This window comes from Talpa europaea (assembly GCF_964194135.1).
Source record: "Talpa europaea genome assembly, chromosome: 8".
NCBI lineage: Eukaryota > Metazoa > Chordata > Mammalia > Eulipotyphla > Talpidae > Talpa > Talpa europaea.
The window spans coordinates 95,485,103-95,512,805 of NC_140075.1; the positions used below are offsets into that span (position 1 = coordinate 95,485,103).

Sequence of the window (27,703 nt, forward strand, 5' to 3'; positions counted from 1 at the left end):
CAGAGATGATCCTGAAGGCTTGAAGAAGTCCCATAGAGAGAGACCTCCCACCCCCACCCCCACCCACACACACACATACACACACACACACAGGATTGTAACATCAGAGTTATACTTCCCAAGTCTCTCTTGGGCCAGAGTTTGCCATGCAGATTTGAGGGATTTGAAATTGGATGCAAAGAAATGAAGACCTGGCCCAAAGCAGTAGCCAGTGAAATGGAGAGAAGAGGGAAGACATATGAGATGACATATGGTGTAATGAGGCAGCATCAGCAGCATTTATGCACAGAGAAATTAGAAGGGAGTAGGAAGGTGGGATCATTTCTGATGTAATTAGGTGGGTAGATGAAGTTATAGCTTACCAAATGGGCCACTATAGGAGAATGAACAGGCCTGGAAAGAAGACGAGAGCTGCCCTGCCCAAGATGTGCATAGTTTCCTCTTGATGTGGCCGTATGGCTGCTTCCACTCTTGCCCCTGGATCTCAGTGATGACCATCAGAATTAGGTCAGGAGGGATTGCTTATAATTGTACAGAATCTTGAGTCAAAATTTCCTCTCCCCCTACCCTTCCCGACCCCCATCAATGGCTTCTAGTCCATTATTCCTCCTTCTCCACCCTCAGTGCTATTTCCTTCTTGTAGGGCCGTGACTTCTGTGAAGCAACAGTGACCATCAGGATGTGTTAAAATGAAGTTAGGGAAGGGGAAGCACATGTTATTTGCAGTGAAGTCCCAGAGCTCTGGGAGGAGAGGGCGCTATGGATAGCTGTGTCTCCTCTCCAGTGAATTCTGGCAATCCCAGAGGTGTGGACTCAGCAAGACCACTTTGGACTGCAAGGTTTTCTTAAAGCACCACATCTACAGATCGGAAACTGAGAATCCCTGCTAAGGGAGTCTTGCCAATCAATTGCTTTTTTTTTTTTTTTTAAAGATTTATTTATTTATTTATATAAGCATTGTGTACAGTCAGAAGTGCGGGAGGGTGAGAGAATTCACCAGAGTCAGAAGGGAGAGCAGAGCAGGCAGACTGACGAAGTACACTGCTGAGGGGAGCAGCGGGCGGCAGGGGAGGTCTGTGCGCCATGCGGGACCCTCCTCCGGTGGCCAGGAGCAGCCAGGGATTGAACCGGCGCTGCAGAGGCTGCGGGCAGCTTCACAACCGAGCACTCAACTACTGCGCCACCAGGGAGGCCCAATCAATTGCTTTTTTAATTGCAAATTCATTCCCTGCCTCTCTCTGGCTCTGCTTGGTGCCATGGGCTACTAATTCTGCCTTCTGCATCGCTCAAGCTCCCTTTCCATTATTCTTAGTATTGGACCCCGGAGGGAAGATGAAGAGCTGAAGTATGGGTGAGCCCAAGCATTTCTGCCTTCCTCTTTCTCTTACCAGGGATGTTCAGGCAGTAATACTGTTCCTTCTTCATGATCGATTTGTAGTCCCAGCTCCACAACGTTGTAGAGCTGGGCACCTCCAGCCTCTGGACTCTCGTAATAGCACCTCTCTCTTTGTTCCTTCCGCTCTAGGGAAGGCGGTAACTTCTTACTGTTGCTAACTTTCTTACTGTTGGCAACCCCTTACTGGTTGCCTCTCTGTCACCCTGTCCCGTATTTTCCTTTCAGCAATTCCAATATGTTTGTAACCAGTTCCCAGCACTAATTCCTCTCTCCCAAACTACCTGGGATGAATCCTAGTTTTCTAATGGACCTTGATTGATAGGGTCTGTGTAAATACTCTTGTTAGTATAGTGTTGATTTAAGACCCTCCAAATCTGTCCTCCTTTGGCCCAGTTCCACAAGGGGCTTTCCTGTCTACTGTGGTTCTCCAACCTTGAGAGTTGGGATCCTGAGCAGGGATGTCTTGGAGGGCAAACATTTTGTGCAGTGCTTCCTGAATGGCCTGAGAAAAGGAGCTGTCTTCGCCCAGTCTCCTTCCTGTGGGATTTTCCCAAACTTTCCAGATGCATCTAAGCTCAGGAAACACTTTAATGGCTTGAAATAATGCCTTTTGGGGTTTTGAAACCATTACAACCTCCTCTAGAAGAGGTGTGTTGAAATGTTCTAGGGTCTAGGCCCATGCATCTAGACCTGCCTGTCCTGTGTTGAAAGTACAGCTAGCTCCCGTCTTCTGGTGGGTTCACGTTATAGAAAGCACTAAAGACATGGAGCCCAGGTACAGCTCTAAAGGCCAGAATTCTCCAGGAAGGAGAGGATGGCTAATGAGTTAGCAATATATTTGGATTCTAATTTTGATTCCACCTTAGATTCTCAAGGAGAATTCTATAACCTCTTACTTGGGGCAATAGTAATGGTTGTGAGATGGAGGCAAAGCATATGAATCTTTTCTAAGGTCACTGTTACCAACTTTATGAATTAAAGCATTCAGATATTCTTATGAGGGTGGGTACCACTCAGCTGTAAAATACATCATTGATTTTCTTCAATGGGCTTTGGCTTTTCACTATGTGCTTTATTGCCTACATTCTATAGTAACTTTCAGAGGGAACTCTGTTGGGAAGTGAAGATTGTTGTTGTCCTAAAGTATTCATCAAAGAAAAGTCGAAATGGAGCTACACTAGCATGCTGGCTTGGGTCCTTCAGCTTTGGACCAAGAAGTCGAAAATAATAACCATTTCTAGCCTGCAGCAGTGAAACCCCAGAAATTGCTGAGAGACTCTTATAAGCCCCATCACTACAAGAAACACCTGAAACTAGATCCTCTAGAGAACAACTCTGAATCCAGTCCCATATTGATTTACTTGGGCTGTGTCTAGGAAGTTCCCAAATTCTTTAACACAGTAACCACTAACTAGTATACTTGTGTGGTTATTTGATGACGCACAGAACTTCATAGACTTTGGGGTCAGATATATGTTTTATATTAACAAGTAGGATTTTAATGAAAAGGAAGGAGGTGGTGTGTACCAAGGTCACTATAGTTCCTGATGTCTCTGAAATGTCCAGTCTTGTACAGCATTGTTACGCCTTCCTTCTGACCAAGTTTATTTCATTAGCCTACAAGAGAGTTGATGGAGTGAATCATAGACCTACAATTAGTATGGGAGAACTTTTGCATTTGAGTGCATGAAAAAGCTAGGATGACTTTTTGTTATTCCTTCAGAGATTAAAATTATTTCACAGATCCTGACATATAACATAAATATATATAAGCCCACTGGTTTTATTTTTTTTTTACCTCTAGGTATATAGTAAAAATATTCTCCATTCTGGAAAAACATAATATTTTGGAATTAAGTTCTAGCTTTGTCTCTAATTAGATATGTAATCTTGTTGGACAAATGACTCTGAGTCATAGGTTCCTCTTCTATAAAATTGTTAATGATCTGAAAGAAGAAACAACGCCATGCTATACCTCATTTACTATTTTGTATTATGGGAATAGTCTTCATTATTTATGATAAGGCTTGCCACATCATTTGTTTAGGGCTTCACCTAGGATACAACCCCAGCAATCTGCTCAGTTATTTATTTGGCTGATGACTTCCTCTTGTAATGTTTCTTCATGGGTGGTCACAGAATACCTCTTGGAATCCACCTGCCGAACTTGTTAAAAAATTCACATTCCTGAGCCTTCTTCAACTAAATCAGCACCTCTGGGGAGTGGACCTAGAAATCTGTGTTTTATACCTTCCTCGCTGGGTCTTCAGTAAGCTAAAGTTCGACAGCCACTGCCAACTGGCAGCACGTCATATATTCTGGGATGTGAATTACTTTAACGTTCTTTACTCTTTGCATCCTGTCTGCAGGGTCTTAGCTTTACACCTAACAGCGACTGGATGACTTGGACACACCTTTTCATCTCTCTAGGACTGTTTTCTTACATATAAATGTGGGGACTGGAGTATTAATCTCTAAGGAATTTTTGACTTGTAACAATCCATGAAAATAGTTCTCTTGTGACCTGTAAGAGTTACTGACTTATTTAACTTTCTTTATTGAGATAACATTGCTTTACAATAATGTATATGATTTAGAGGGATAGGTTCATACCTTGTCAGATCTGTTACTATAGTAACAGACACCACTATAGTATCCATGGTCCACACCCATCGCCCAGAAACCATCAACTCCCTCCCTCCTTTGTGCCCCCCCCAACTCTCTTCCTCTAGCCTCAATTCTGCAGTCATATTTCTAGGATTTGGGGATTTTGTTTTATCTGTACCTTTGTTTTTGTTTTGCTGTATTCCACAAGTGAAATCATCCAGAATTTATCATTCTTCATCTGACTCATTTCATTTAGCATAATTAATTCTCTCCAGTTCCATCCATGTTATTGCAAATGGCAAAATGTCATCTCTTTTTTTATAGCCAAGTAGTATTCCATCATGTATATATACCACATCTTCTGTATCCAGTCTTCTGTCATTGGGCTCTAAGGTTGTTTCCATCATATGGCTATTGTAATTAGTGATATAATGAACACAGAACTGCATATATCTTTTCAAATTCAGGGTTTTTTTTTATATTCTTTGGATAAGTACCATGGTTAGAATTGCTAGATCATATAGTAGATCTATTTTTAATATTTTGAGGCACCTCTGTATTTCCACAGGGGCTGAACCAGTCTACAATCCCACCAATATATGAGGGTTCCTTTTTCTCCACAGCTTTGCCAACTTTCATTGTTTCTGGTCTTTTTGATATAGGCCATTCTCATAGGTACAACATGGTATCTCATTGTTGTTTTGAAGAAATCTATTTTCTTGAGTCCCTGCCATGAACTGGACATTTTACAACTTTTACATTTGTTTTGTTTATTTTTTATAGTAACCTATGATATATTATTCCTATTCACACTTGATACTTAAGGATCTGAAACTTAAAAAAGTAGAACAACTTGTCCAAATTTACCTAGCTAATAAGCAGAACTGCAGTGGAGTGCAATTAAACAGGATCAGCAACAGGTAAAGAATAGCCAAGGCTGCTATATCCCGAAACTTCTAAAGGTCTGAGACTTGTCCATTGTGCTATTCAATCACCCTGTGTTCTGCTCGCCTAGAAAAGGAGCCTGGTTTTGGTTTCCTTAGATGTTTACACTTGGCATCTTGCTTAAGCATTTGCCTTTCCTACTCAATAACAGTGAAAGGACCAAAAAAAAAAAAAAAAAATTCAGGGTTGGAAACATTTTGTTTCCTACAAAAGGAATATTTTGCAGCCAGCCCTGTGGTTGAAAGTATTTTTCCTGTGGTCTCGGGATGGGTTGGATCCCATCTCTTCTTGGCCAATGTCTGAGAACTTAGCCCATGGCTTCCCATCAAATCAGCACATGGTACGCTGTGTTTTTCAAATGAGTGTCTAGCGATGTTGAATGTGTGCACAAGTGGACGAATAGGCCTATTTGGGTATAGGAGATTGTACACATGTACCTCTGGCCTTTCCGGGGCAGAGAGAACCTGGGAGTGGTTTTCCACATGTTGTACATATCAACATAGCTTTTAAGTTTTCATCACTCACATGACAACCAAACAAATTCAAATGCTGACAAAATGAGAGGAGAGTGATATGTGAGCCTTATGTGGATTTGCAAGTAATCAGAAAGCCAAAGGAATCTGAGATTTTGACCTGTCACATTTTTTTCCATTTTCAAGTGTTCAAAATCAAGACATGAGGAGTGGGCTTTATTAGATGGCAGGATGCTGGGATGGTAATGCAGAAGACAGGAGTTCTGGGGTCGGCCTCCAATCTGGCCACTGGCAGAGTTCAGGGCACTGACCTTGAGGGCACTGACCTTCACCCAATATTATATAAGTCACTTCCTCTCAAGAATGTCTGAAAATGTAAATTTGTTTTAAAAAGCAGAAAAAACTTTGTGCCTCAAATAATAAAAGCTCTTCTAGTGAGGAGTGAATTTTGAGCCTTCAAAAGGAATTCACAGATAAGAAATATTACTGGTCCCTTACACCTTTCCTTCATTTAGAACTTATTTTTTCACAATGTAGATGTTTCCAGTAAGACTTTGCAGTGGGTGGTGGCGCTGAGAACATTCCAGCCTCCCTCTCTTTGCTGATGCCATGTGATTTGCTGAAATGCCCTTCACTTGAAGAAATCCTCTTTTCCTTTATGGCCTCGTCTTGAAGGCCCTTATTCTCAGCTACCATGAGAAGGTGGCTCTCTGGGTTCCCTTTCAAGTGCAGTTACCTGCTGCCATCTTCCCCGTCACATCAGGTAGTCAGCTAAATGAGAAGGCAGCCCTGACTCACTCCTAAAAGTTGTGGCACAAAACAGATGCAATAGACACCCGACATATATTTGTTGACTTAACCAAATAAGCCTACCCAAAGATGACAAGCTACTATTTGTAATTCTCTGTGTAAGTCCTCTCTATGGCTTTCCATTTGGGGGCCATCTTTAGAACTCAAAGCATCCTGGCATCCAGGGAGGAAAAATTGTAGTTACTGGATTTGAGGGCATCGTTTGACTAAAAAAAAAAAAAAAAAAAAAAATCCCAGGTGTAGAAAGAATTATGAATTCTTCTGCTTTGCATTTTAATGGGGAAAGATGTTAGAGAAGATTTGAAAAGCTATTGGAATTAAAATCAAACCACCAGGAGGACTTCAGTTCAGAGGGGCAAGGATTGAGCTAGAGGTGAACTGTAGATCCCAGTTCGAGAGTCAGCATTAGTGGCGTTGGTGGCAAGCTGCATCCGGCCTGGGATGCAGAAACTGGTCCATCCAAGTCAGCCCGTGGGAAAGAATGGCCACAAAAATATTTAGGGTTCACCAGTGGGGAAAAGCTGGCATTTGTTCTGTTTCGTCACACAAGGCAGTGGAACTATTCTCACAGTAGGGTTCGGGTGGGGTTGGGGTAGTGGTGGTGATTTTAGTAAACCAGTTTTCCGATGACGGGGATGTTTCTGTTTTTACCCCTAAACAGTGAGACAACAACCCAAATAACAGATTCCTCAGTGCATTGAAATGCCAAAGCTAAATGAACTGGTGGAACTTTGTGGCTTTGGCTCTTGGCTCACAGGCGTATCCATGCATTAGGGCCATGGCTTGGCAGTAGACAAAGCAGCTATGTGGGTCCTCAGGGAGCTCGCTGGCTCTGTGGCTTTCTTTGATATGCAATTGAACTTTGGCAAATTTTTCCTCTAAGTTTCTGTTTATGAGGTCCAGAGGTAGGCAGAAACCTTCATTACGGATCCCAAAGCCAATAGCAAGCTAGAACTTTAAGATGTCTTCCCACATTCACACTCTACTTACAGGCTAAACAACTGACCCACAAGGCCTGCAACAAAGGGACAAGTTAGGGTAAAAGACCACTGAATTCTCTTCCCAGCATCACACAGGTCTAAATCTATATGCTTGGCTAATCTCTTAGACATTCCTTATTTTATTTTATTAAAGATTTATTTATTTACTTATACAAGCACTGGGTACAGTCAGAAGCACGAGAGGGTGAGAGAATTCACCAGAACCAGAGCAGGGAGCAGAGCAGGCAGACTGACGAAGTACACTGCTGAGGGGAGCAGCGGGCAGGAGAGGTCTGCATGCCATGTGGGACCCCTCGCCGGTGGCCGGGGATCGAACCAGTATTGCAGAGGCTGCGGGCAGCTTTGCAGCCCAGCACTCAACTGCTACGTCACGGGGGAGGCCCGACATTCCTTATTTTAAAAGGAAAAGATCTCTGACATGTCAGAGGACTGGAAAGAGCATTCATTTACTAGATTCCAAGGCAGCCATGCTTAACAACAATATATAACACTTATCAAGTGTTTAACCATTTATCAAGTACAAATGTGCTATACATGTGATTGTCCATTTAATCACTCCTCCTTGTAAGGTGGCTGCTATCATCCCCATTTTTACAGAAGGAGGAACTAAAGTCCAAAGAGGTTAAATAATTATTAGGTATTATGTTCTTAATTGCTATTCACTAAGTTACGTTACGACTATGCCGATGTATCTTATTATCAACTGGCTTCCCTGAATTCCTACCTCTTCAGTCCATAGCGCTGGGCAACAGAAATAAAATCATTGGATTTAGTATATTTAGTATACTACTTAAGTGCTGACTCACCTTAAACTATAACTAGGCAATGACCATTTTCAAGTCATATCTTTCTTATATCAGGAAACCTAGGACTTTTCCAAAGTTATGAAGAGGTATGTAAGTAGAATATGATCAGTTTGAACAAGTGGGGTTGTCTATTCTCCTGATCTTGTACAGTAAGGGAAAACAAATATGGCAGGGATTCAGTTCAAGTCCCAAGATGAAGTCAATGAAGGCCAGAGGGACTGAAAAGCGAGGCTGCATGCCCTTGTTTGTGCCTAGGTGAGGGCTGTGTACCTCCTTTCCTGCTCCTTTTTGTAAGAGCCTTCATGCTTTTGCTTTCCACAGCAGTCCCAGGGAATGCTGACAATACACTAACCACTGCCATATCTGTGATAGACACTTGATAAGAGCTATGCAAATATTATCTTTACAATACACTGTGAGATGGGGTTTTACAATAACACTATGAAGTGGGTATTATTACACTGATTTTACAGATGGAGATATAGGCTCAGAAAGGCTAAAAATGTTCTGAAGCTGAAACAACAATAAATGGTGGGAAAGGGAGTCAAACTCAGTTCTGTCCAACTCTGAGCCACCGGGTTGTCTTGCTTCATAAACCATGTGGTGTAGACATCTAGTATTTTTGCTTGCCCTTGATCTCTTACCCTCCTTTTAATATCTACAGCCTAATTTTCTTCTAAGGAAACACCCTTCTTCACTCTCAGCCTGTGCTGTCTAGGCAGGCCTGAGGGCAGCCCCACCCCCCACCCCCAACTGGCTAGGGGGCTGAAAGGAAAGAGCACTGTACTCTCTATAGAGACTGGTTTGCTGCAGTCAGGTAACCCAACCTAAGCCAAACAGAGTAAACCCATAGCTTTTCTGGAACAATCTGTGTAGCTTATTGGAGGAATAAGCCTGGTAGCTATCTTTACCACCATAAGAGAGTATCCATTTGAGACAATGAAGTCAACACAGAGGGAAGCAAAACTAAGAGCTGGAGAGAGAATGTTCAATGGAAAGGGGAAGTTCTGAGGTCATCGTTTGAGGCTCTGGATCCAACTATGCCTGAGGTCAATTACCCCTGAACATTCCAGTTATGTGAGCCAATAAATCCCCTTTTCTGTTTAGTCTCAATTGTATTTTCTATGACTTGCAACAGAAAGACCTTTTTATTTTTTGGTGTTTATATCCACCCATTACATAGAGACCAGTTCCGAAAATTCGGGTACACCTCCCTGGTTTCTAGGTGATTCTATTTCTTTGCTTCTCTTCTTCCTCATTTTCTGTTTGTTCATTCTCTCCCTGATTTTCTTATGGCCTGTTCATTATTCATATCTGCTACAGTAGAGGGAAAAAAAAGCATGAAGCTTACATAAACAGCTTTTCTGGTTTATAAAGTTCTTTGCAAAAAGGTTCAGATAAAGAGTAAGAAAAAACATGACATGAAAACAATTAAAAAATCTTTTGGTGGTTTTAGTTAGCCATGGCATCTTTGCCACATTTTAAGCTTTGTGAAAGTCCTTGATGTCACTTCTTCCATGACAAAAAAAAAAAAAAAAAAAAGTAATCTTTTCTGGCTTAATCTCACTTAATCATTAATGATGGACTTTCCAGTTTAAAAGTGGCATCAACTAAGTAACTGAGATGAAATTAGTAATAATTTTGGAAATATGGTCATTTAGCAACCTGGCATTTACTGAACATCTACTGTGCACTGGACTAGACTCTGGAAAAAAACAAAGATGACTAAAACATAATTTTCAAAATTTAGCTGCATCAGTAGGCCTAGGAGCCACTGACCATAATGTGATGGGGAGAAGAGGAAGAACACTTCCCTACATAATAAGGGTGCAGGCATAACAGCTGCCAGGCCTAGACGTGGGGATTTTGGAGCACCTGCCTGCACTGTGCAGTAACATGGCAGTATCCCCTGAGTTGCTGAATCATGTAGAAGGGTCCTGGGTTGGTAAAGCAAAACCCTTGAGGACCTTAGGTGCAGCAGCTATTTGCGAATTGGCATGAAATATTGCAGTATTTTAATAACTAGAATGGTCCGTTGAGGAGGAGAGTAAAAGTCTCTCTGTAAAAGAAGCCTCTTAAAGTGAAGGGTGGGGGAACAATTGATCCTGTCTGTGGTGAAAAGCAAGTGAAGGGTAACTTAACAGGGAGGAACTTTTGAGCTGAACTCTAAGGAAGTTTATTCATGGGAGCAAGAACAGCCCAAGTACTATCACCCCGTCATGTCTCATCAGAGAGTCAGATTTGGGTGTGATCATTGAGTTGGCCCAGATTGAGGACCTGCTAGAGTTTGTAAAGTAGCTACTAGAAAATTAAGAATGAGTTTAAGAAGGTAAAGGTGGTGGTTCAGCAGTGAGGACTTTGTTTTATATGCAGGGGTCTTGCTGACAGAGAAAACCCAATGTAAGGTTATATAGATATATGAGCCATGTGCTCTGCAAGGATTCTTCTTTCATGGGTTGTGCTGATTAATCTGGGTAAGCTAGACAGACAGGTATGTAAGCCATGAAAACCTTGAACGGCTATTAATTTGAGCTGTGGAGCTGTGCAATACTTGTTTTCCAGCCTATGTCATCTTGTGCATTCCTAAGCCTTCTAGATTATTCACAGCTGGCCAGTTAGTGCCTTATGGACAGAGACCACATCATAGTCTTCTATATTTTCTGTAATGTCCACTTCAATACCTGAGACATAGGAGGTATTCAGTAAATATTTGTTGAATTAGTATAACATGGAGTAAGTCATTCAGTTCTAAGAAACCATTACTTACAGTTATTGTATATATGATTTTATGCATTTGCAAAGTGTGTCTGCCCACTTTAGACCCTGTATTTTCATTCTGACCTTCTTTTGTATTTTCATGCATGACCTTCTTTTGGTGAGAATCATCCAGAGCCTATGTGCTCAACAAGGAATTCCTGGCAACAACTATTGCACCTCCAGCTAGATCGCAGCCTGGGTGTGGCACGGTACCCACTCTCTTTAACTTGATTTTTCCCTAGCTGTTTGAGGAGAGGAAAGGGTGTTTTTGTTTATTTATTCTGAAATGGAAAACATTTAAAAAATGTATACTTCTACATCATAATTCAAAGTAGGAGGAATGATCCTCTAGAGACATAGAATCGAGTCCTTTTCTGTGCATATGTGAAATATAAAGTTCTGTGGCATGCTTTTTGAATAATCCATATGTCATGGATAATATTTCCATGTAAGTATAGTTGCTAATATTTTTGGTGGCAGCATAGTATTCCAAGGTATGGATTTATAGAAATATAGTTAAGAAGATGATGAAATTTAAATTGTATCCCTTAAATTCTTTGCATTTTTTAAATAATTATTTGTTAAAAAAAAAAATAACAGCCTCCTTGATGGCGCAAGGATTGAGCACAGCACTATGAAGCTATCCACAGCCTTTACAGCATGAGTTCGATCCCCGGCCAGCCAGGTAGCTACCCACATGGCACAGCAGACCTCTCCTGTCTCACCTGCTGCTCCCCTCAGCAGCATATTTCAGTCAGTCTGTCTGTTCTGCTCCCCACTCTGTTTCTGGTGAATCCTCACCCCCATACCTCTGGCCTGTACCCTAGTTCTTATATGCATAAATAAATAAATCTTTAAAAAGAAAAACTGTGACCCCGAACTATAGAAGTACCAATCAGAAGCTTCACTTCTGACTTGGCCTATTAATATTTATACCATGCTTTGCTTTATCATTAACCTAACTTCGTCTACCTAGGAATCCCAAACACTATAGTAAACTTTATACAAATACTGCATAAAATTTGTTTTATATTGGTCTGGACTGAATGAATTCTTAAATATAATTATTGTTTCTTATTATTAAAACTTTTAATTGGACCCATTTTAATTCATCCTCTCTCTTATGATCCCAGTTTTAAAGAGGAAGATGGCTCAGAAAGCTGCTCCAGGTTACCAAATAAATCAAAGTTCAGAACAATGAGATGCCTTTAGACCCATCCCCCAAGCTGTCCCCATGGCCACAGGCCCTCATCACATGACTTCAAAGAGTCCCAGACCCTGCCTCTGTGCCAGGAGGACTGAAGTCTCCCAGCTCTGAAGTTGCTGGACCAGGTTTTTGTTTTCGTCTTATGTTTTCACTCTCTTTTCTTTTTTGCCTTTCTTCCTTTTTGGTGTCTCATTCCTTATAGAGTCCTGGCTGGCTCCCTGAGGGATGAATCTGCCTGCCTGTGTACACAGGAATTATGGGCTCATTAGGGTAGTTACCTCTAATTCATTCTTCCTGGTTCTATTAGAAGAACTCTGCCTGAGCACTGAAGGAAACTCTTCAATGTGTGGCCTCTTGTCTTTGTGATACAAGCTTTTGTCCCATAGTAATTAGGCCGAGTTCTAGTTTACTTCTAAAACATGATTAATTCCTTGAAAGGAGGGGAAAAAGATGGAGAGTTGTTATTTAAGATGGGTACCCTGGGAGAACAAAGCAGAGGCTTTTCACATTGTTGTGCCTCCTAATAAGGCCAAAGCCAAGGTTGCTGTGTGCCTTCCAGAGGCAGTTCCCTGCCTGATAGGAGGACAGGAAGAGCGGGTGACAGATTGAAGGTGACACTGCAAAGGCATAGGACCAGAAGTTTAGGACATTTTGAGGCCAGATCTTCTGGACTTGCCTCCTCTCCCACCTCCGAAGGGCCTAGGGAAGAAAAGGAAACTTAGACCCCACCCTCCCCCACTCTGCTGTGTAGTTCTAATGTAAAGTTTCCCTGACCCAGAAACACTGAGAAGGGGCTGCCTTGCTTTATTCCTTCTGATTCTCCATATTGTTTGAATTGTGTATAGTGAACATGTGTTATTTATGTAATCAGAAAAACATAAAGCTGTATTCATCATGTGGGGAGGGGAAACGAGAGAGAAAGCCAACTGTTTGCTGGGACTGGCTAGTGGTGCTATAATATAGTCAAAACAATGCTTGTGAGATAATGATACACTAAGAGGACCCTAAAATTTCTGAGCAGGGTTATCCGTAGTATGGTGACAAGAGAGGGAAATGCTCACTTTCCACTCCTCCCCCACCCCCTTCCTTTAGGAGATCAGGGCCAGAACCTGCTGGACCCCACGGGAGGCCCTGACTAGAATTCCCAGCTTAGGAAGCATCTTATATGAGACAGTTTTCTGATCCCTTTGACAGTCAATATTCACCTGTATTCTTAGGCTCAGGGAGACTGACTCATTCTGAAGAATGTGACCTGCCTGATGACATATGTGTGTTATCCAGGGAAATTGCCTGAAGATATGGATTTAATCAAAATATAGGATTCAATGAGAATTTCAGACTGTCACATGTTAATGGAGTGGAGAGAGATTTTCTAGGGATACCTAGTGTCTGGCACACCTCAAATCAGACTGGTTGCCTGCTGGGTTCACTTATCCGCAGTCACGGATGGCCAGACATTCTCCTCTATCAATGAGTAAGCTTGCTTGACCTGTCCCTCAGTTTCTTCCTTGATTGATTGGGACTAATAATAATATATATCTTATAAATTTGTCATGAGGATTACATGTCTTAGAATAGTGCCTGGCACATAGCAAGAACTTAATTAATAAATGTTAGTTGTTATCACTATTAGCCCAGATCCACTCAAAGTTCTAATGTTTGAAGTAGGCTCCAAATGGAAATCTGATGTGTTCCCAAAGAGATAGGATAGATTTTAAAGACCTTACAAATTCAAAACAGTAGCTATCAAGTTCTTCATATCAGAGTCTTTCTAACATTCTTCTGCAGATGCCCAGTATATAAACAATTTCTATGGGTTAAAGATACCTTAATTCTCTAATTATACTTGATAGGTGAGTCACTGTATGCTTATACGTACAGTAAATTTAGACACAATCACATTAAAAATATTAAAAATACAGAAGACTTAACTGGCAGGTCCCTGGTAATGGCCTGACAACACTGAGGAGAGTAAGCATATACAGTTGAGCTCCCCTCCATCTTATTGAGCTTGTTGCAAAGACTAGTTCAGACTAGATTTAGTTTCAGACCTAAAGGAAAGGATGGGAAGGGTCCTCTATTGTCTCTTTGCTACACCCTCAGACTCATCTGAAATCCTGTCTTGTTTTTCCTGCTCGTCCTTTGCCCTTTTTTCCACTGGGAGAGGACTTTAGGGAAATAGTAAGAATGCTGCGGTAACAGAGGGAATTAATTTGACTGTGTTCTGAAGAAAGAGTGTGTTGATTTCCCACTCGCCATAGTTTCTCCACCCATCAGAGCAGGGCCAGGGATGTGGCACGTTACACAAACCAGTCCCACTTGACCAGCTGTTTTTGGATATGTCCAGCCCAGAGTTCAGCCTCTTTACATAGAAACATGTTGCCTTCCTTGAATTGATTCCTGTGAGACTAAAGAAACCCCCCTGTGACCCACACATGATGTAACAGGGATGTGTGCTTCAGAATTCAGGACACACCCTTTGAGTTCCTGGCATCCTCTTACCATAATAGTCACATAGCCACAGCCTTTCTTCTGTGACCCTTGCAGGCCAGAGTTGCTTTGCCTTGGCTCTATTTCCTAGTGGACCTGGGCAGGAAGGTCCAGCTTTGCTTCTGTGGAGCTGTGAGCATTGCTGGGATGTCAGGCCCACCTAGCTGGGTGTTCAGAGATCTTCGCTTTGACATTGGGACAGAACTCCAGTGCATCTTGTCTTTTCAGGCCATTTTTGTATTCCTGATTAGGGTAGAGAAAGGGAATGTGTCTGTCACTTTAAATTGTCTGTGATAGTATTCAGTTGTTTTAATTGGAACTAAATGAAACTTCCAAATTGAGATGACCACAAAACCAGCATATACTTGTTCATGTTTATTTGAAAGTTAAAATCAATGGTACTTACATAATTTTTTGTTTAAAAGAATGTTTAAAATTAAGTTCAAATGTAGAATTTGATGGCCATGAACTTACTAGTGATACAACCAATTCTGCACCCAATGGTAATATTACAAATGGTAACATTAACAATTTCAGTAATGGCTAGAAATCACATCTGAAACCTAAATGAGCAGTACTAAGTCTGTATTAAAATCTCACAGAAGCCTCACACACCAGATACTCTCACTTTGGCAGCAAGGAAAGGTAGTTATATCATTGAACTAGGGCTCTAGACTAATTAAGATAGGGAGAGCTACCAACTTTCCTGCATTTTTACCTCCTACAAAGAAAAGAAAAACTAACAGTAACATTAAGAAGAAAAGAAAAACTAACAAACTAACATTAATCAAAGAAAAACTAACATTTCCTAGGTTCTTATGATGTGCCACATTTTTCATTAATTTCATTCATCTCACGAATCCTCACAATAAGTTTATGATGTGGAAAATAGGCTTCAGGGAGATTAATGTGTCCAAGATCATGTAGCCAAGACTTGAACTGACTACATTCCAAGTGTCTTACATTTTATAATAAGGATGACCATCCTTGGCCCCAAGCTGTCCTTTCTTAGCCCCCTATAAAATGATTTAAAGATAGAATACTACCCTTGAGAGGAGGTGTTTGGTATATACAGCACTCATATGTATAATGTCTGTGTGTCTATCTGTCTAACTACCCTCAAAGCTAGTGTTACGATAAGATCACTAAATCACTACCTGATTAGAGTTAGAGGAACTAAAATTCACAAAAAGGGACTCTTTTATGTGAAGGTCCAACCTCTTTTGTGTATTTTTACTCATTTTCTCACAATCCTCCTGAAATTATTTAAGCTTAATAATATTATTAAAAATTAGCCCCAGGGCCTCCCCGGTGGCACAGGTGGTTGAGCGACGCACTGTGAAGCTGTCTGCAGCCTCTGCAGCGCAGGTTCGATCCCGGCAGGGCAAGAATCCCACATGGCGATGCAGACCTCTCCTGTCTCGCCTGCTGCTCCCCTCAGCAGTGTATTTTGTACTCTGCCTGTTATGTTCCCCACTCTGTCTCTGGTGAATCCTCTCACCCTCCCGGCATCTGGCCTGTACCCCAGTTCTTGTATAAATAAATAAATAAATAAATAAATAATTAGCCCCAAAGGAGAAAGAGATCGCAAATCTCTGAGATATCAACAGATTTCAACAAAAAATTGGAAAACATGAAGTGATAGATGATTGACAAGACATAACAGAAGTAACTGTCTTTAGAGTGGTGTAACAGAACATTTGAAAGATTTCCTTAGGACTTAGAACTACCAGCAGGCACAGAAGGCAGAGAAGATTAAAATAGCAGATTGGCTGAAAATTGCATTATAAATCTATGGAGTTTTTGGATCCCCTTTCTTACCAAGGATAGCCAGGTGACAAATCTCCAAAGCAGGGTGAAGGTCAAAACTTATCTTTGGAAAAAATGAGAAAGTTCACACGTGGGACTCCAAACACAACAAAGGGTAGGAGGAAGCATTTAGCCAAAACCAGGAATTGCCAAATGGTGAATTGGAAGCTCCTTTCTCTGTCCTGCTTTTAGAATGTGAGAACTAGTCAAGAGATTGGAGAGGTCTTTTCTGTAAATACCAATTTACCTCTGGGAAGGTATATCCATGTATTGATATTAATCACTCTTTAGTGGATCCCATCAGTTGACATGTTGAGTCACAGGTGGAACAAAGTTTTTCCTGGACATATGTGTAGTCTTCTAGATTCCCTGGAATATGCAGGGACTTTGCAAAGCTCCCTGAGACATCTCATTCTTCAATTTTTCCTTTTTGTTGTTTTCTCGGACCACTTTTTAGTCCTGCCTGGTAATGGGGCCTTACAATAAGGTAAAAATAACAAAGATGGATATTGAATTAAGATGTTTTAAAATATGACTTGGGAAAAAACTGACAGAATGGTAAAAGTCTGCAAAAATCTGCACCTCCACAAAAACAGTAAGAACAGTAAAAACACTAACAAAAACTACCCAAATTAACCTTTTCAAACACTGGAAATTAGGTAAAGGCTTGCAACAATCTGAGTAGTGTTAACTCAAGAAAAATAGATGGACCTCAAAAAAAAACAACAAGATTTGTGGCATTTCAACTTTCCTTAGTCACATCCCCCTCTTCTCAGCTCTTTGGTAATTTTGAAGGCCAGCCGTCTTGCAACTATAATACATAAGCCAGCGGTCTAGCAGCCCCTGGAGGAGATAGAACTCGTTTGGAATTTCCCAAAAGCCACATCCAAGAAAACTGTCACTATTTAACCCATCGAAAACTCACTAAATGTTCCATTTTCAGGGCATATCTTTAGTCGACATGACTCAAAACTTGGTCTGAATGAACAGGCCTATCCACAGGGCATTTGTCAAAAATATTCAGTGTCAATTGCTTATCATCATCATTGCCTAGTGTGCCATTTCCAGGTAGGACACCAAAACTATCCTTCAAAAATTAAGAGAAATCAAGATATTGTCAGAGATACAAAATCTGAGCATTTGTACCCTTGCCATATAAGAAAATACTAAAGGAAGTCCTTCGGATTGAATTGAAAAGACACTAGAGAATAACTTGAAATCACATGAATAAATAAAGAGCACTGGTATAAGACAAATGCATAGGTAAATATGAGATACAGTATGAATGTATTATTTTTATAATTCATTCTATCAGAGTTGAAAGATAACTGCAAAAGCAATCATTATAAAACTAGGGTGGTAGATTTATGACAGACAAAGATGTAATTTGTATGAAAATAGGAAAACCAAACATGGAAGGAAAAAGCAAAGTTTTTGTAAGAATTGAAATTAAGGTAGTATCTCTATGAACTACACTGTTTTAAGTCAAAACATTAATAGCAACCCCCAAGGCAACCTCTGTGAAATAACTAAAAAATGTATATTAAAATAAACAAGAATATTAGAATGATATACTAGAAAAATATATAACACAGAAGTCAGTAATGGAAAAATGGAGGGGAAAGGCCACAGAAAAACAATAGCAAAATGGCAAACAAATCCACTTTTATCAATAATTACTTAAAACTGAATGAACCTGGCCTCCCCTGGTGGCGCAGGTTGTTGAGCGCAGCGCTGTGCCACTGTCCGAAGCCTCTACAGCACCGGTTCGATGCCGGTTGGCTAGGGTCCCACATGGCGTGGCAGACCTCTCCTTTCGTGCCCGCTGCTCCCCTCAGCAGTGTATTTCGTCAGTCTGCCTGTTCTGTTCCCTGCTCTGTCTCTGGTGAATCCTCTCACCCTCCCGCGCCTCTGGCCTGTACCCTGGTTCTTGTGTAAATAAATAAATCTTTAAAAAAACAAACAAAAAAATTGAATGAACCAAATACTCTAATCAAAAAACAGAGATTGAAGGAACGGGTAAAAAAATAAAACATAACAAGAAAAAACCCATGATCCAACCATGTGCAAATCTAAAACAGACACACTTTAACAATCAAAGACACAAAAAATTTGAAAGTAGAAGGACCAAAAATATACTTTAAAAGATTTAAGCCTTGCAAACTTCTCCAATCACAATGGAATAAAATTAGTAATCAGTAGTAGAAGAAAATTTTGGGAATTCTGAAATGTATGAAAATTACACACACACAAACACACTCACTCCTAAATAAGTAATAGGTCAAAGAATAAATCACAAGGGAAATTATAAAATGTTTTGAGAAAATGAGAACAAAAATACAACATAACAAAAAACTTATATGATGCAACTAAAGCAATACATAGAGGGAAATTTGTAGTTTAAATGCCTTTATTCAAAAATTTTTATTGCATGTAAATTATACTTTAATAAAACTGATATTTAATATAAAAAGAATTAATGACCCAAATTCTTTGGCTATATGAATTTGTATACTTCCATATATATGTAATCACTTAACTTTCTCTGATTTTAGTATATTTTGGGAAAGAGCAATAGTCCTTTCAAATCATACATAAAATTCATTGGAAAAAAAAAAAACCTGTTTTTAAAAATATATGAGCAAATATTAAGCCTTTATGTAACTTTATCAGTGATAAAGTATTTAGAGGAATGTACACAGATGTTTGCAGTTTACTTTGAAATACAACTATAACAAAAATAAGATAGGTTGGTGGATAGAGAAGTAAATGATAAAAACAGGGATAATAAAATGTTAATGGTAAGCCTAATTGATAGGTTTATGGAAATTCACTATAAAATTCTTTCAACTTTGCTGTATGATTGAAAATGTTCATAATAAAATGGAGGGAAATAAGATCAAAATGCCACTCTGATCCTGAACTATTACTGTCCCTATAATTTGCTAATATCCTACTAAGCTGAAGAAATTAATGTTTTCTTTAAAAAGCAAGCTCTTTTAGTTTTTATACTTTGAAAAACCAATGTATTGTAGGTAAACATTTTAAAACAATCTCCAGAAAGATGTTTAAAAGAGCATAGTGATACTTTGTGGAGAAATAAGATCTCATAACCTAAGGGCCAAACTTTCTAGGACAATCTTCCCAGGTTCTAGAACTATATTTCATTAGGAATTCAGATGAGCCCAATCTCTGCCCCCAATTTCTGTAGGAAAACTTGTGAAGTAAGTCACATGTTGATAGATGAATAAGCTCATGCTTATTCAAATACAGTTCATTTTTCCACACTCTCATTTCCCCACACTTTATTACTTCTACAGATCTTACTCCCCTATTTCTGAGAAGGTAGTTTAGATACCGTTAAAGCCATTCTCTACTCATCTCTTATAATCTTGCAAATCTGTTGGTACTGAGGTTTCAGTGTTGCATGGGGAATGATTTTCCAAGTGATAAAGCAGATTCTAATCAGTATAAGATCCAGATAGGGAGTGGAAATTGGACATCTGCCACCTTTCCCTCAAGCTCTCAACATAATGACTAGGGAATTCCTTTGAGGATCACTGGGTATACTTCAAGACCCCTGATCCTGTGGCCTCTGTCCAGCCACAGAAATCTTCCTGTCTGGAGCATTTCCGGCCCTTCTGTCCCTTGGCTTTGAGAGCACAGCTCAACCTGGGGAAGAGATAGACTTGAGGTTATCAAAAGTCCATTGAATTATTTGATGCAAGACTGACTGGCTTGTTTGCCTCCCTGGCTCTCTTCCTGGGCTTCAAAGCAGCTGAGAAAACAACTTTTTCTAAGTCTTGGACAAGGAGGAAAATCCCTGGCATGAAGGATTTCTGTCACAGACACTTGGCACAACTAGAGGAAAGGTTTGTTTAACTTAGCAATGGGTTTTATTAGCCCAGGAATCCAGTTGAAGTGAGATAATAGGGTCTCTGTTGAAGGACATTTTAGAGTCAGTGGGTTTTCTCTTTTGCTTCTCTACAGGACCCCTGCATATAGACAAAAAGATTAGATGCCTTCAACAAGGACATCTCTGCTGAATTCACTTACAACCACATACTCATGTTGCTCAAGGGAAACTGAGACAGGCTTTAAAAATTAGCAAGACAGGAACTTACGAATGGATGAAAAGTCATATTTCTATCACCTCAACTACTATCTACCTCAACTGCTTCAACTGAGCTATCTACCTCAACTGCTTCTTACCCCAGTTTTCTAGACTGAACATATTACATTATCTTTGGGCCCTGCAGAGAGCAGGGGCAGAAAGAAAGCCAGATCTACCACCTGTTCTTATATGAAGAGGTTCTTCTGCTTATACTTTCTCTCTGCCAGTCCATTTTACTTTGCCCTTCACTCCAACCAGTATGAGATTTGGAGTAGTGGGTGGGTAGGGGAAGGAAATAGAAGAGAGGAAGGATTTGTTACCAATATTAAAGTAAGCCTGCCTGGCACAAGAATTGAAGAAGAATAAGTGGAAGAACCAGTGCCAGCTTACCCTCATGTCTGCTTTCCTGGACCACAAAAGCAAAACTCACTTTTTCCTAAAGTTGGGATTCTACTGCTAGAACTCATGTAACCTGCCAGGACCAACTTCTTGGTTAGCCTGTAAAAGCAGCCTCCTGGATAGCCTGTACCCAAGGTACCTGACAGCTGGGCACTCCCTGTCCCACACTGGCCTTCCTGGTCACTTGTGGAGGAGAAGGACTGAACTGGGTTGCATCAGATGGGGGTCACATTTATACTTTAAAAGGAGGATGCAAGCACAGTCCCTAGAAGGTGTCACCACCCTGGAGGAGGCCTGAGGTTCCAATGTCCAGCACTTACTGTTCTGTGGCTCCTTTTCCACTTTCTGAGCCTCTTGGAAGTAGGAGCAGGCCAGGAAAAACATATGATGCTATAGCAAGTTGAAACCAGAGACTTGACTTTGGGCCTCCCCAAGCTGAGAATCCTGGCAATGATTGACTGTCCAGCTTTCTCTTTCCTATGTCTTCTCAATCCCCCAATTTTGGGGAAGGGGTGCCAGGTAGATCCTCAAGATAGGTATGAGTCAGAGCTTCTGAGGGTCACCAGTTTGTGCACTTACTCATTTTTGCACTAAATTTCTTTTGTGTATTCAGCATCATACTGGTTTGGTAGGACCAGAAGAAGTAGTAGTAATGATGATCTCTGCCTTCACGTGGTAGTATGTAAATCCAGGTAACATTACCTATAAAATAGTGAAGAAAGGTGAAGGAATTTGAAAGAGACATCAGGCTAGAGAAATTAGCAATTAACATAAGCTTTCTGGAAGAGATGGCATTTGTATGGGGTTGAAAGAATAGGCAGGATCTGGACATTCGGAGATGCAGGGCAGAAGGAAGACTGCTAGTATGGAAGCTTGTGAGCAGCTGAGGCAGCCTGCATGCATGCCCTATCCAATTCCCTTCTTTGTCCTAAATCATGCAATATCACCACCACAGGGGGTGAGGAGGGGAGAGGCAAATGTCTGTATTTGCTGTTACATGCTTTGTCTCATAAAATGTATCATCCCAGGGAAGTGGATTGACCTGTGTGGGACATATTGGGGCTACCATGACTGTAATTAAAAGGTTGAACTATAGGACTAAGTGAAATGGGTTGGAATCCTGGCTTTAGCACTTTCAAGCTACCTATCACAAAGAGTTGCCCCTCATCATCATTGCTGTGGGAACCCTGGAAGAAGCCCCTACCCGTTTCCACCATTTTAGATTCATTACTCTCCTTTGGAAATCTTACATTAAAATACAAATACCATAAAGGATAACACTAGGAGGTTTCAAACAGCTATGCCTTTAGAGCTAAAGATTTCTTATATGGTTTGTGTTCTGCCACCAGAATGTCAGCTCCATGAGAGCAAGAACCTCATCTGTGTTGCCCCCTACTGTATCTCCTGTATCTAAAACAGTGCTTGGCACAAAGGAAAGTTCCCAGTAAATATTTGTGAAGGGAGGAGAAAGTATATTCATTAGGGTATAGTTAATGGTATGAAAGAAACACTCAAGAAAAAAACCAATCTGGCTAGTTCTAGTTCATAAGGCCACACACCAGCCTTGTGGAGTTCTAGGCTTTCTGAGATATATGCGTCTGCCTTCATTCTTGCCCAACTACAGATTTCCACGAACCCTCCTAGGGTTCCAAAACCAACTACACTCATTGCACACAGGGTTGAATGTGGTAATAATTTTTCACTAGGAGCCTGGAGTTTTATTATACAGCCAGGTCCCTCCTGCAGAGCATATGTATTGAAGAAGAAAGGACAGTTGAAAACAGCTCAAGTCACATGATGATTAGAACACCCCAAATCTATAGAACGACTGAACCTCTGAAATAGAACAACCTAAATTATCCGCTAGGGAGGGTTGTTTATTTTAGAAGAGGATGATTTGTGGTTTGAAAGGCAGAAAGGTACAAGGACTTAAGGTATAGATTCAAGTCTACAAAGAAGAAGAGTCTCGATCTATTCACATAGCAAGCATCTGTTTGCTTGTTGTTTTTCTGAAATCTATAGGCTAGGCAGCTAATTTACACGAGCCCTCTCTGGTAGGTAACACTGTAGAATTCCCAGCTCAGAAAACTCAATTGAAAGGCAATAAGTACCTTCACCCCAGCCTTTTACCATCATGTTTGTGTTGTAGTGTTTGTGCTCATGGGTTACTTTGGGTGTCTAACCATCTAGACAGAGCTCCTCCAGTTATCGTCCTGTATGTCAGTTTCCTGTTTGAAATTTGAGCTCCAGTCCAACCTTGGTTTGCTGAGTGAAAAGGAAAGCAGAACCGTCATCCCCTTGTTCCAGATACTTTGTCTCCATTGACATAATCTAAGACCATACTAGATTTGAATCACATCTCACAATTGAACTGTAGTGAAACTAATACTTTTAATCCACTTTATGAATGCTAAGTCACATCTCCCCCATTCTGTAATGGTTGGTCCACTGTTCTCAAGAACAAGGCCTTGTATGTGTGTGTGTCAATAAAATTGCATCCTAAAGTATTTGCAGAATTTGTCCCAATACTCTAAACCAAAGTGAGATTTGTTTCCATATTATGATTATCTTATCTAATATATTAACTCTTTCTCTACTTTGTCTTCTATTACCATATTCAGCATCCCTTCAGTGGGTTTAGGTACATGATCGACAGGTCTAGATGTCACCTGTTCAGTGAGGTCTTCTCTACTAATCTACTAATCCACATCTTCTGATCTACTACGTCCTATACTCTCCCTGCTTTTTTTTTTCTTTAAAGAACACATAATCATGTAACATACCATATATTATACTTTATTTTGTTTATCTTTCTGCCTCCCATAGAGGATAAACTCTATTGGGGCAGTAATTTTGGCAGTTCCTTTTCCTGATGAATCCCACATTTGTTGTATGAATGTGGTTAAATAGATCTGTGTATTTGTCCAGGTCAGTAAGAACATTGACTGTAACAGGACCAAGACTTGAATCCAGTACATTCAGCAACATCCAGAATGCTGTTGCTCTTTGGTCACTTACAAATTCTCTTAATGGTATTAGTATCTAGCCAATTTGCCTTCACTTTATGTAGAAGGCTACCGAGTATTACGTGTATTGCTGAAAAACAGGTATTTTGTGTTAGGAGTAGCCCTCTCATCTACCAATCTCAAAGTTCTTTCCAAGAAAAAGAGGTGAGATTCATCTGATCACTACTTTCTAACTCGCACAAATCGTCCTTTTGATAAGCCATTTTAAACTCTGAGAAGGATAGGGCATTAATCACAACTTGTCCAAACACCTTGATTTCATGAAAGGTAATGTAGTCCCTATAAATGAGGTCCTCCTCACAGACTCAGGGCTGACTCATAGAGTGGGCGTACACCCCCCAGAAGGGGAAGCAGTCAGATGATGGATGTAGCACCACTGAGTTGGAGGATTCAGTTCAAATGCCATTTGTTTTATTGTATTAGAATATCACTTTTTTCCTTGATTCTGCAGTCTATAAAATAAAGTCATACAGTTTTTAAAAATATAGATTACTATTTATTTATACCTTTTGGTTTCATGTCCAATTGTTTCATGTAGACAGTAAAGATCTGAGGTTTTAGAAATATTTAATATATTTTTTATTGCTCTTTGATCTAAAGGATTTATATTTCTCATCCATTTCCCCTTTTCCCACTCTTTCTGACACAGCTATGATATAGGCTCTTATCCTCTCACCCCTGAATGATCACAGTACTCTCCCAACTGCCTCCAAGAGTCTCCGCTCTTGCTTCTCCACTTTAGACCCTTTAATCAGGCTAATTTCCTAGAAGCCAGCACCTAAAATGTGGTCTAGGGACCATAGCTCCAGAATATCTTGGGAACTTGTTAGAAATGCAGACTCTTAGATCTCAAAGCCTACTGAATCAGAATCTGCCGGTCAACAGAATTCACAAGTGAGACATATGCACACTGAACTTTGGCTCACACTGACCTCTTCTACCAAGCTATTCCCCTACCAATAGGCACCCATAAACTTTACATTGAACAATCCCCAAACTATCTTCGTCCCTTAATTGTCTGGTGAGATGTTTTTGACACGAAGATAAACTGCCCCACCTATGCATCTGCTCATTGGTTCTGAGAATGATGACCAAGTTTATCTAGATAACTTTAGACGGGTGTAAAAATCATTGAGATTCAATTTGAGTTGAATCCTGGTAAAAGCAAAACATTGGTTTTTAGTGAGTAAGAGTTAAGGGGTACTTGGGCAAGCATATATGTGGCCTGGTTCGAAATGTTCTTGTTAGCTTGACACAAAGGTAGGCATTTTACAAACTTAATTTGATTCTCTCAAGAATCTCATTTAGGTAGGTGTTGTTATCCCCATTTTACCTATGAGAAAAGGTTATATTGTCCAGAGTCACAGTATTGGTTAGAATTCAGTCTATACCACAGTAACAAAGACATCCAAATACACTGCTTCGGACAGGTGATGCGGTCCTGAGGTAAACAGGCGACTGCAGATGCTAAGCCTGGGTGCTCCATGAAGTTGCCCAGCTTCCTTCTCCCATCTTACTTCCTCATGTTCCAGGATGTCTATGTCCATGTATTATTAGTCGTTTCCTGCCCTTGGGAAAGGGAAAACAGCAAAGAGCTCATAATTATTTTATAAAAATATGGAAGTTCTACCTGTCACTTATAATCACATTCTGTGATTCAAAGCTTGGCTACGTGGCCACTGCTAGTTGCAAAAGATACATAGAACTGCTGAAACTTCCAGAGTGTTTTTTTTTTTCTTTTTGATCAATTTTTTTACTCAAAGAGTCATGGCTACTATGGGAAAACTGCAGGCTTTGCTATGCGCTCAGCCGAGAGGCCTAGATTCAACTTCATGACAAAACCTGTGATCTTTCTACCACATTGTTCCACTATTTCTCATAGTTGACAATTAGTAAATGTTTTTCCAGTGGAGTTGGATTGAGATATGACCTGTAAGCCTTTTGGTTATTTGAAATTACTTCTTTCTTCTCTCTTGCATCTCCAATTACCTAAGTGGCTCTGTGCCAAACTATCACTGTTTTTGATGATGTTAATTTGTAAGACAGGAAATTGATATTTATCTTCCTTCAAGAGAAATGTTATAATAAAATAGTCCTCCAGTCTTGAGAGGGGCTGATGTAAGATGCAAAATCACATGTCAGATGTGGTAATGGGTTAGGGATACTAACTTTTTTAATAAACCAGTCATCATTCCCTGCAAAGTAAGTTTCTTCTTTGGAGAATGCCATTGATCAAAATATCTTTGATACTTTGTTTTGGCTGGCAAATGAGTCAACTTGCTGCAGTGATGCTTTAACAATAACAAACCAAAATCTCAAAGGCACTTGATAATATGTATTTAATGTGTATGTGGCTCAACTATTTAGCCTGGGCCCACCTCATCAGCTCTGCTCTAGGTGTCACTTGTCCTTCTTCTGAGATAGCAGACTAGCTTGGACATATTTTTTTCTGACTCTAGTAGAGGCATAAGAGAACAAATAAAAATGTGTGAGGCTTGTGGAGGCTGGCGCTGAGAACTGGCACAACCTATAGCTAAAATAAGTCATGTGGCCAAACCCACAGTCTAGGACCATGGGAAACACTCCACACCTTAAGTAAGAGGAAATGTAGTCACATGGTACAGGGTGTGAACACAGATGTGGTGAAGAGCTGGCGCCAACAAAGCAACCTCCCAGTACCTTGTCTTCAGCAAATTACTTCGAATATTCACAGTGGTGGCAAATCTTTATCTCTGAAAGGTATCTTTGAATTTTTTTTTTTATAAAATAGCCAAGTTTATGTACAAAACTAGAGAATCAGGCTAGATTTATCTTTGGACAGAAAGGTAGTTATTTAGGCAAGTGATATAAAATCATGAAACATTCCTAGAAGAACCTGTTCAAGAATATGATCTTCGGTAACAGAATAGTTGGAATAAATGTACAAACTTCCAAGGTGATCACTTTGAAAGAATAGCACTCATTTTGTTCTAGAATAAATTTTAAGTAATAACGAACTGATGGCATGTAGTCATAAGTTACCACTTTTTCTCAAAGTAAGAATAATGAATGCAGGCTCAAATCTGACACCTCCTTTAACTAACCCTAAAATATGCTTTATGTGCAGATTCTCATTGCCAAATCCCCTCTGGCTCCTTTCACCTCACTTACCTACACCATTAGGAAGGAAGGCCTGGTTCTTCAAGGTAAGATTCTTAGATAAAGCCGTTTCTTTAAGCTGATTTTGCTGCCCATTGCTGTTGATAATTACTGCTGTGCTCCTGAGAATATTTCAAGACCAAATCAAAGGCCAAAAGGAAATGGCCAGTGATATTTATCCTGATAAGATCAAAGAGATTGACAATCATGGCAACAATTTGGCAGAAGGTCAAGGTGGGGCTAAGGGAGAATTAGAGTTCTTTAACAGAATGAGACAACCAAAGAATGAGCGTTAAACCAAGTAAGCTAGGAATCGCCACCACCTAGTCCTCTTCCAGATCCTATGGAGCGAGGGTTTGGACCGAGAGTCTCTGACACCATGCAGGACCAGCTGTTACAGGGCAACCCCAATATAAAATGGGTTGCCTGTATGTGGGTCCTCACCTGTGTGCTTAAAGGGGACTTACACTACAGGCACACTCAAAAGGTTAACTAAAGGTTTATTTACAAGGGAAGGGGAAATGAGGAAATGTACAACTCAGGGAGAAAAGGGGGAAATAAAGTCTTAAATGCATCCTACCCAGTCCACAGAAACCTGGAATCCCAATGGCACGCTGAGATCTGGTGGCAAGCCAAGAGCTGTGAAGCCAAGAGAGTGAGACCCAAGGCCCACATGTCTGGTTTTATACCAACCCTAGCAGCTTGACTCCACCCTCAGGTCCCAG

General features: G+C 40.4%; 1 protein-coding gene across 1 annotated transcript in view; it reads left to right on the forward strand.

Moving 5' to 3' along the window:
- RAD51B (RAD51 paralog B) overlaps positions 1-27,703 on the forward strand; it is a gene marked incomplete at both ends in the record, with an annotated part of 653,574 nt that overhangs the window by 493,161 nt on the left and 132,710 nt on the right. Inside the window, one exon of the mRNA XM_084240286.1 lies at positions 26,947-27,025. Coding sequence (XP_084096412.1) covers positions 26,947-27,025 — 79 coding nt within the window. The remainder of the gene's footprint in view (positions 1-26,946; positions 27,026-27,703) is intronic.